At 33.8% G+C, this 10,969-nt stretch overlaps 1 protein-coding gene and 1 pseudogene across 3 annotated transcripts; both read left to right on the top strand.

The window, feature by feature from the left end:
- The first annotated feature begins 4,350 nt into the window (after positions 1–4,350).
- Positions 4,351–7,520, top strand: LOC104723132 (uncharacterized). Of its 2 annotated transcripts, XM_010441448.3 has the most exons (8): positions 4,351–5,160; positions 5,284–5,446; positions 5,634–5,711; positions 5,921–6,284; positions 6,382–6,659; positions 6,754–6,872; positions 6,957–7,049; positions 7,182–7,520. In XM_010441448.3, exons 1-8 carry the CDS (start codon positions 5,039–5,041, stop codon positions 7,336–7,338), a joined length of 1,374 nt encoding a protein of 457 aa, XP_010439750.2. In that variant the 5' UTR covers positions 4,351–5,038; the 3' UTR covers positions 7,339–7,520. The 2 variants fall into 2 exon arrangements, with proteins under 2 accessions (XP_010439750.2, XP_010439751.2); XM_010441449.2 differs by lacking the exon at positions 5,284–5,446 and having other exon boundaries at positions 4,454–5,160.
- Positions 7,521–8,768: 1,248 nt separating this feature from the next.
- Positions 8,769–10,939, top strand: LOC104723131 (putative carotenoid cleavage dioxygenase 4, chloroplastic pseudogene; annotated as a pseudogene). Its single transcript, XR_015572153.1, has one exon. The product of XR_015572153.1 is annotated as a putative carotenoid cleavage dioxygenase 4, chloroplastic pseudogene (transcript).
- Positions 10,940–10,969: the final 30 nt, after the last annotated feature.

The following is a 10,969-nucleotide window of genomic DNA, read 5'->3' as shown; positions in this document are numbered from 1 at the left end:
TGACTTTTAATACCAGAAAAATAGAGCCGTTTGTATGACTAAATTTATAGTTCTAAATTAAGATCTGAGTATATATACATGGTTTTTATATGTATCTCAGAACTATGCACACACATGTATTATCAAATTTGAATTTGACGATGTTAATACAAAGTTACAAACCCCTAAAACTCATTTTTTTTTTGGGCAAAACAAACCACTAAAATATAATCTTATTTCATCATCTTTTTTGTTACTTAATAACAATTAATAATGTATTTTCGGTCAGATGACACTAACTAATAGAGAAATTACATTGGTGCACTTAATCTCACACTCTCACCAGAGAAACTAGCTCTACTCTGGTTTCTGGAGATAAATGTTTTTGCTCTGGTAAATAACAGATTATCATCAAACACCTACTTCCTTATCAATTATTATACTATGGAACTGTTACTAACTATGAACAAAACTCGAAACGCTTATTTGCACACTCCAGAATATCATAATGGACGTATTGAAAAATGGGTGTTAAAAATTTTAAAATTTCCACAGTTTTTTGTCAGTGAAGTTTTTGGATAGTTATATAGAGGGATGTTTCATGCATATGATACGTGTTCTCGTGATTCTCGCTTTATTTCTGTTTTTACTGTTGCAATATCTTTTGGTTGGTTGTATAATTTGTTGTTTCATGTTTTTTTGTTTGGCGTTAGACAAAAAAAAAATTACTGTGCAATAATAAGCATTTTAATATAGAGAAAATTAGAAATAGAGGAGGTTTTTCTACACATTTGACCATATACACTTTTTTTTTTTTTTTTTTTTTTGTAGATTGTCAATTGTGACAAAAATACCCTTACTGATAAATATAGTGAAGTTTTTAGGAGTTTAAACCAAAAAAACAAACAGAAAACACATGTTAGTATACAATTGTATAAAAAAAAATTGAAAAAAAAATGTTTTGGGTGTCAAAAATCAGTTTGTAAATTGATGATTTCTGGTCTAAATTGTTCAGAAAAGACTTTCTACGATTTTTTCAAGTTCTGAAACATTTAGATTATTCATTCTACACTTTGTACATGTTCTACGAAGTTTAGACAAGAAATTTGTTCTAAAAACTTCAGAACATGAATTTTGTATGTTCTACAAAATTAAGAATATGTATTCTACATTTTTCTTCATTCTACATCAATTCAAAATATATTTTCCACGTTTTGCTCTGTATACTAAAAGAAGTAGAAGATATATCATAGACATTTTAGAATTTATAATCTGTAAAACTTAGAATACCATAGAAATAGAAAGAAAATAAATTAAATAAGAAAAGTGAATATTTTTTGAATAATCTTAATTTATGGTTATGATTCTGTATTTATTGTTTAAATATGTTCTAATATATTTTAGAATGTGTATTTTTAATTATTTAGAAAAAAGACGAAAAAGAGGAGAAACAAAAAAAAGGTTTTGATGGTTGTTAAAAACAATTAAACATTGATCCCTAGAATCATTAGAATCTCTTGAAATAGCCACTAACTTCCCCCCCCCCCCCCTTTTCGATCATCCAAGAAGTACAAATTTGGAATGTTTTCCTCTTAAAACTAGTGGCTTGTCTAGTATACGCAATCAGTGCCGGCTTAGATAGGGGGACAAGGGGTGCGACCGCCCTGAATTCATAAATTAAAGAGATAAATAATATAAGATAAAGGGGCACAAAAAAAATAATACAAAATAAAAGGGCACAAAAAACAATACAGGATAAAGAGGCACAAAAAAAAAATAATGCAAGATAAAGGGACACAAAAAAATAAAATAAGATAAAAGAGGCAAAAACAAAATTTATAACACAAAAATAGTTCATTAAAATATGTTTTAACGATTTACTTTTACGAGTCAATAACCAAAAAAATTCTCTATTTTCTCTATAATTATCTCAACTGACTCCAACGTAGAACAAAAATAAATTTTTATAATTTTATCAAATGTTTATATATTATCAAAATGAAATCGATATTATTTTTAACATATAACAGAGGTTTAAAAAAAAATTGGTCTTTCATTCAAAAAAAATTGCCTAGGGGCTCCCAAAAACCTTGAGCCGGCACTGTACGCAATTACTTTTGTACTGACACCTTATAAAGAGGGATTTGACTCAGTCTCTATAGAGGAGGGTTCATGTGTTTCGAGACGTCTACAATGCCGAAACATATTTTTCTCATAAAATTATATATTCTTCATGCATTACGAAGATTTTGTTGTTATCTAACGAAAATTACATTGAATAGTATCCAACAAATGTACTAACTGTATTATGTTAGGGCTTAGGATTATGAGTTTCATGTTAGCAATTTGGTAGAGATATTAAAAGCAGAAAACGTTTCTACTCTAGTTACTTTACATGTAACTAATTTAATCCAAAAAATATATATCAGAGGGAAAAATGACATCGCACAAACGATCGAAGTCATCGTTAAATAACTCGAGTTGTTTCTTATTATTTTTGTCGACAAGTCGAGCTGTGCCTGTTAATATTCTCAAAATAGATCTCAAGGTACGGTCGTATCTTTTAAAAATAATGGCTGAGAATTGGTTCAACGTATTAAGACCATAACCTCTCTTTTTTAATATATATAATCTAGTTATTGTTTATGATATTACCGTGAGCTAACATGATTCGAAAATATATTAAAAAAAATATTCATATTTTCTTTATTTTGGTTTTTAAAAAATGAGGGTAAAACTGGGTGAAAAAGCAAATTAAAACCTATATGACCAAACCTACAAAAATAAAGTGTAGATGAATAAAGGTTTGGAAAAATATCATTTATTTCTAATTTTCCCTTTAATATATATACTAGGTACTAACCCGCGGAAAACCGCGGGCTAAATTTTTTTTGATGAAATTTTTCAATAATTTATTTTGTTATTATGTTATTTATAAAGGTTTGTGATTAAAAATTTAGTTTGTTTATATTAAAATTTTTGTATTTTAAAAATGTTTATTGAAAACCTATCAATAAAACAGTTGCATGTAATGAATAAAATTGTTTAAATATTTATCAATTAAACGCAATCATTGTTATAGTTGTGAAGTAAGTAAAAATATATAACTAACATGTAAAAAAAGCAACTATATATAGCTATTGAAGGTTCTGAAATACTTCTTAAAGAAAAACATTCATTGTTTTTTACATGGCTTCCTTACTTGTCTATAATAAGCACCTTCAAGCATTAAATATATTCAAATATCAATTTAATTTAGTTTTCCTAAAAAACAGTGACTAAAAGAAAAATATAATTTTTTTAAATAGATAAGATACGATATCTGTGTTTCAAAAAAAAAAAAGATACTATATCTATATTTTTTATTTATTAATTTTAAAATCTAAGCTGTTAAACGGAACTGTTATATATTTTATTACTTCTGATTTTTGATAAAAATTTTAACCCATGCTGGAAAAGTTTTTTGATAAAATTTGTAGTTATATAGATTTTATTCGATTAGATTTTTAAAAGCTGTTATATTTTTTTTAAATAAAAAATCACTTTTGATTCTAATAGTTTTTTTAACTTTTCTACAATTTATTTTATTTTATGTGTCTCCAATTTTTGTTTTTTAATTAATTATATTTATTTAATTAATTAATTAATCTTAATTAAGTTTTTCTAATTGCAATTGAATGTAATTTTTAACACAATTTAAGGTTAGTTTCATATTTGTACTTCCCAATTAATATAGTAGGATACTCCCTCTGTATTAGAATAGATGATTTTTTGAGACTTTCACATAAATTAAGAAAAATATTTAATGTTTACCAATAAATGCATTATTATTCATAATAACATATTTTCATAATTATTAACCAATAGTAATTCATCAAGGTTTTAAATTCTCAATTAATGATTTTTTGAAATTTGTAACTTTTTAGTATTAATTGATAAACATATAAAGAAAATCATCTATTGTGAAACAATAAAAAATTCTAAAAAATAATCTGTATCAAGGGAGTATATCATTTCAAATTTATAAACATTAGCTCATAAATCTTGGTTGTATGCTAATTGATACATTTGTATTATCTATTTTAAATTAATAAAGATTAAGATGTTAGAAAAAAACATAAGTTCATAAAAATTGTTTTTATGTAAATACCAAAAAAAAATTGAAGTAAATTAATACCTAAACATACTTTAATTTTTTTTTATATGTCAATGTTTCCAATAATATTTTTTTACCAATTTCCTTATTATTGGTAAAAATAAGAAATTTTTTTAAAATTATGGTAAAACAAGTTAAAAATTTGAGTAATTTTAGTTATCATATAAATATAAATATATATATATATATATATATATATTTCCAAAAAAAATTTAGTGACGCACAAAGGAGGCAAAAATAATCTTTTAGAAAAAGAAAAAGAAAATTTTTAGGAAAATTTTAGAATATGAATTTATAATTTGTAACTGTGCAACAAGTGTTGTCATCATCCTTTTAAAAACCTCTTCTTCTATCTTCCTTTTACCAAATCCGCCATTATCACCACCACAGAAGGAGAGAGAGAGAACTTACTCAAGAGACGAGATCCTTCTGATATATAAAAACCCTAGAATCCTTCTCTAAAACCCACATCGAATCTTCACCCAGAATACAACAATGCTCCAACCTCTCTTCTCTTCCTCCTCTGTTTTCTCCACTTTCTTGGTTTAAAGGAATCGTCTTTTTGGGGAAAGAATCAGAAGAAAGCTTCCATTTTTAAAAAATTCAATCGCATTTGCTTGATATGGAACTGGGTAAATCTCGATTGTACTTGCGCAATTGCTTTACTCCTTGTAGATTCTCAGATTATTCTTTAGCTGGAAGTGATTATCCAGACGCCATATCCATGACTTTGAATTGTAGTATTCACAAACCTTCTTCTTCTTCTTCTTCTTTCGTTTCTTGTCTCATCATCATCGTCTCTGAAGATTCTTCTTCTTGTTTATAAAACTTCAATCTTTTTCCAAATCTACGAAATTTTTCATCTCTGTTTCGTCTGTCTCTCTCCCCATCAAAGAAACAAAAATGTTGTGTGGATCATCTTCGTTTGCTCTTTTGGGCTCTGCATCAGCTATGATGACTATGACGGCGTCTTCTTCACCAGCTTCCAGATTTGTTGGATTTGGTCATCATACCACTACTCTCAGGTGATTTACTAATCCCTTCACTTCTTATGCTTGTATTGGTTAAAAATGTTTAGAAATTTGGGAGTTTTGTGGTATGAGACTGCGTTTGGGATACATGAGTTTATGTTCTTTAACGATCATCAGGTATGATCATGATCAACATCGTCGTCCTTGTTCTTGGACTGGAATTGAAAAGAAGATCCCTTTTCCTCGGAATAGGACTGGGACTGCCTCAGCTTCTTCTGCTTACCCTCTCTTTCTCTGTCAGCTTAATAAAGACTCACCGAGACCCAAAACTTACCAAGAGGTTCAGTTTTGTAAATCCACAATATGATTCTTCCTTACTTGGATCTTGAATCAGCAATAGTGATATCTTTGTAGTGACTGATGATATCTGAAAAGATTATTATTGTTGATGTTGTTAGCTTTTCATATGGATTGTTGTTATATAAGGTTTGCTCATGTTCCTGTTTCTTGATTTACTTAATTTACAGGTCACTAAGTCAGCCAGACAAATGTTTGCTCGAGAGATCTCTATCCAATCGAAGGACAGTGACATTTCGATTGCAAAGGTATATAATAAATTTCTCTTCTTAAGGTATAATCCCTGACTCTTGGTGACTTGCTTCAGACCATTACTGAACATGATATGACTATGGTTTTGTTGACCCTCTACTTGGTTTCTGATGATTTTAGAGTAACATAGTTTGTTGAAGTTTCTATATATGTTACTTATATCCTTGAAGCTTTTGCTCATTTACTTATGGAAATGGACTCACAGGTTCTGTTTTACATTGCTGCTGAAGATGAAGCCTACATGGCTTTTAACCGAAAGAGGGATGCTCAGTCACTCATGAACGAGAGGGAAAGTGTCCAAGATCAATCTGATTCAAGTGAGTCAGATTCTGAGGAGCTGTTGCAGTTAGATGAAAAGAGTGTAACCGAGTGGTTGAGTGAAATAGATGCAATTGCCAAAGACGTAGAGGCAGAATTAGTCTCACGAGACATCGGCTGCCACATGGTACAAATTCTTGAAGCTGTAAATGCAGTTCTTTTCGGTTTGAGAGGCTTCAAGAGGACATCTATTACTTTAGACCCAGAACACTACTACCTTCACTCTGTACTTAACTGTAGAAGCAGCACCGGTAAAAGTTTCATCTTTAGGCTTTCTCAATCAGAGTTTCCTTTTTTCTCAGTTGTTGTCTCTGGTCTTTAATTGGTTTTGTTTTCTTCCATGTGCAGCATTTCTGATTAGTGTAATATACATTGAAGTTTGTAAGCGCCTCGATGTGCCAATTGTTGGATCTCCAGTTGGGGAAGATTTTCTGATTTGGCCTGAAACGGAGTATCCTGAGGAACTCTTTAAAATATCTTCAGGACAGAGCTTGTTCTCTATTGCCAATGGAAGCTGCGTTGATGATCCTGGATCAATGGCATCAGACTTAACCGCAAAGTCACTTAAAGACCTCGACATCGCAACAAACAGAGACATTATTGGGATTGCTCTTGCCAATTTGATTGTAAGTCCTTATCACCTAAAGCCAAAGTACAAATCTTGAACTCCAAAAGATTTCATATTGAAAAGATTCTATTTTGTCTTTTGATTATTTGCAGAGGCTTCACTGGAGACGTGCTACGAAGTCATCCCCTGGACTAATGCTGACTTCTCCTCTTAGTCAACTTAACAACATCAGTAGTTCTAATTGCCCATTGCTGCGGCCTCAAGAGCTTAGGTAAAAAATAAACTTGAAAGACGAAAGATTTTGCAAACCCTTAATCTTTTCTCGGCCTAACATACGGTTTCTGCTGATCAAAAGGTTGGCTATAGCGGCTGCAGAAAGGTTGTTGATTTTGCAACCTCATAACTGGGTACTTCGCAGAGACCTTGGTATGATGCTGTACTACGAAAGGTAATAGATTTAAATCTTTACAAAGAATGGTTCTTTTGTTGCTTGTCCCTGTTCTGTAAATTGGTCGGTTTTGTTTGATCAAAACAAAAGATCTTGAATTGTTGTTGGCATATATGGTTTATTGTGGAGCAGGCAATATGGAGAGGCGGTACAAGAGCTGAGCATATGTTTGGCCTTTGTTCCTCCTGAAGAAGAAGCGGTGTTGAAACCTTTTTTAGAGAGACTACATCTCCTTCGTCTAATATCTTCATTGAAGCCTCTTGGCTCTGATCGCTTGACCGTTCCTTGACTTCTCTCTCTCTCTCTCACTGTCTGTACTCCACTTTGTAAATACGCTCTCTTTCTTTCTCTGCGTCTTTGTTGTGTTGGAAGAACCTTTGTAAGGACTAAGGAGAGAAGACATGGAACCCTTGTTGTAACTCTTTACCTTTTCTATGATCATATCTAATGGATTTGGGGCTCCGACTAAAATTTTGTTTATGTTTTAAGGTTTTAAACTTTTAATTATCAGATGAGCCGATTCTATTGATATGGTCTAGTGACCGGCCGGGCATGTAAAGAACCGAGTAAACCGAATGAGATTTGGAATTTTTTAGACATGATTTTACGGTTTTACTTTGGTTTATACCGAAAAAGTAAGCCCGACTGCCCGATTCAAAGTAATTAAACCAAACACGATAATCTTGCCGAGTTCAACTACTGTATTTCTGTAGAAAAGCTAAGAAGATTGGTTGGGGTTGTCAAGAAAGAAAGGACAAAAAAAAACAACGGTTACAGTTTTGATCAATCACATAAAAAGTTAACTTAAAATGAGTTTGGTATTATTATCTTACAACGTATGAATAACACCTAACAATTGTGCATGCATCAATGGCAATTACATGCACAAAACCCAGAAAGTGGCAATTCCAGATACGCAACACATGTACCCATTACCTGTCATTCTCTCTTTTCTTATATTGTTTGATGATTGTGCACTCTGAACCCTGTAAATGCCTCAACATATACAGATATCAAAATTAATTGTTATATACTGAATTCCGACCAAAGCGACCGAATATATCGAGTTATCGACTACAAGTTACATATTAGGAGTTTGTTATAGTTTCCACATTTGTAGGTCAGTCTTAGCCTTACTGAGCTTTCATTTTGATCAACAACCGGACCACATGAATGAACATAGTTAGTTCTATTGAGTTTATGAATAGCTACAAGATTCCATGCATTTCACATGTTTGTTTGTAATCGTTTATATCTTGAACTATTGATGATATATATTTAAAAAGTATTAAAACCTATGGATGGAAGCAATCATTGGAATGATTCAAATTTACATATGTTATATTATTAACAAAAAAGGAATATATAGGTTAGACAAAAAGAAAATGTATGCGGTCAAAAAAAAAAGGAACTGCAATTAAAAAAAAAAACAAATAAGAAATGTAAGAAAGTAATGAATTAACTAATACTTTGACGAAAAAGAAATTGACAACCAAAATATCAAATGTGGGCAACCTAGAAAAACTATCAAATTTGATAAAATAATATTATGAGTAAATTACTAATAAAAAACATTATTAGGTTTTATCCTAGCTTCAGAAACTTATATTTTGACAAATCAATCAATCCAAATTTAACGAAAAATTTTGCTGTCACATAAAATACAGGATAATCCTTCTGATATTATGGAGAATAATAAAAACGTATGCGGAAAATAAGAATAGAGACAAAATTATTATTGAAGATCAGAACTTCACATAAGAATAACCAACGAACCAAATAAAATATTAGCTTCACATAAAATAAAGCAAAAAAAAAAAAAAAAAAATCTTAGTTTCACAAGAAAACATTTGCTTGATTTTTCATTTTCATAACTCAATAAATAGCCCCACAACAACAACACACACACTCATCATCCTTCACAGCCTTAAACGTGGAAGCAAAGCAACTAAAACACAAAAAAGTATAGAGCAATGGACTCTCTTTCTTCTTCTTCCTCCTCCTTCATCTCCACATTCTCTCTTCATCTCTCTTCTCTTCGCCGTCCATCTTCTTCTCCCCGTCTCCTCCGTATCAACTCCGCCGTCGTCGAAGAACGTTCTCCCATCACTAACCCAAGCGACAGCAATGATCACCGTCGTACTAGTAGCAAACCTAAAACACTCCACAACCGAACCAACCTTCACACATCACTCTCATCATCTCCGGCGAAACCCCGACCACAAATGAACCTCGCAACATCTCTCTTCACCACCGTCGAAGATGTTATCAACACCTTCATCGATCCACCGTCACGTCCTTCAGTCGATCCAAAACACGTTCTCTCCGACAACTTCGCTCCTGTCCTCGACGAGCTTCCTCCTACAGACTGTGAGATCATCCACGGCTCTCTTCCGCCGTCGCTTAACGGAGCTTACATCCGTAACGGTCCGAATCCACAGTTCCTCCCTCGTGGTCCTTACCACCTCTTCGACGGCGACGGTATGCTTCACGCGATTCGGATCAACGATGGTAAAGCAACACTCTGTAGCAGATACGTCAAGACTTATAAATACAACGTCGAGAAACAAACCGGAGCTCCGGTTATGCCTAACGTGTTCTCTGGATTCAACGGTGTAACCGCGTCGGTAGCTCGTGGAGCTTTATCGGCGGTTCGGGTTTTAACCGGACAGTTTAATCCGGTTAACGGCATTGGTTTGGCTAATACGAGTCTAGCTTTCTTCAGTAACCGTCTCTTCGCTTTAGGTGAATCTGATTTACCCTACACCGTACGATTAACAGAGTCAGGAGATATTGAAACGATCGGACGGTACGATTTCGACGGGAAGTTGGCGATGAGTATGACAGCTCATCCTAAAACCGATCCAATAACCGGAGAGACATTCGCATTCCGGTACGGTCCGGTTCCACCGTTTTTAACGTATTTCCGGTTTGATTCCGCCGGGAGAAAACAGAGAGACGTTCCGATATTCTCCATGACGTCTCCGTCGTTTCTCCACGACTTCGCGATCACAGAACGCAACGCGATTTTCGCTGAGATCCAGCTTGGGATGAGGACGAACCCGATGGATTTTGTTCTCGAAGGTGGCTCTCCGGTCGGTGCTGATAAAGGGAAAACACCGAGGCTCGGTGTGATCCCGAAGTACGCCGGAGATGAATCGGAGATAAAGTGGTTTGAGGTTCCTGGATTTAATATCATTCACGCCATCAATGCTTGGGATGAAGACGACGGAAACGCCGTCGTTTTGATCGCTCCGAACATTATGTCGATTGAGCATACTTTGGAGAGGATGGATCTGGTTCACGCTTTGGTCGAGAAGGTGAGGATCGATCTCGTCACCGGGATCGTGTCACGTCATCCGATCTCGGCGAGGAATCTCGATTTCGCGGTGATTAATCCGGCGTTTCTCGGGAGGCGGAGCAGGTATGTTTACGCGGCGATTGGTGATCCGATGCCGAAGATATCCGGGGTGGTGAAGCTCGAAGTGTCTAAAGGAGATAGGGATGATTGTACGGTGGCGCGTAGGATGTACGGTCCAGGTTGTTACGGCGGCGAACCGTTTTTCGTGGCTAGGGATCCTAGTGATCCGGAGGCCGAGGAGGATGACGGTTATGTCGTGACGTACGTTCACGATGAGGTGACTGGAGAGTCGAAGTTTCTGGTGATGGACTCAAAGTCGCCGGAGCTTGAAATCGTCGCCGCCGTGAGGTTGCCGCGAAGGGTTCCGTACGGATTCCACGGTCTATTTGTGAAGGAGAGTGACCTTAATAAGCAGCGTTAACTTAACTACATATAGTTTAATAGAATAACTAGCGTTAACGTACGTGGGGGATTTGATTTCAGAAACTAAGTTTACTATAACATTTATAATAGATTACATATTTGTGGAGTTATGTTTGTAGACATATTTTATTTTTTT

The sequence above is a fragment of the Camelina sativa genome, chromosome 11 (assembly GCF_030686135.1).
Source record: "Camelina sativa cultivar CO46 ecotype springtype chromosome 11, ASM3068613v1".
In the NCBI taxonomy this organism is placed as follows: Eukaryota; Viridiplantae; Streptophyta; class Magnoliopsida; order Brassicales; family Brassicaceae; genus Camelina; species Camelina sativa.
The sequence above is the reverse complement of the archived record's forward strand: the minus strand, read 5'-3'. Positions and strand labels throughout refer to the sequence as shown.

Coding starts and splice junctions, on each gene's coding strand:
- LOC104723132 (XM_010441448.3), top strand. CDS start 5,039: ATGTTGTGTGGATCATCTTCGTTTGCTCTTTTGGGCTCTGCATCAGCT. Junction 6,873..6,956: donor CTGCGGCCTCAAGAGCTTAG/GTAAAAAATAAA, acceptor GCTGATCAAAAG/GTTGGCTATAGCGGCTGCAG. Junction 7,050..7,181: donor ATGATGCTGTACTACGAAAG/GTAATAGATTTA, acceptor ATTGTGGAGCAG/GCAATATGGAGAGGCGGTAC.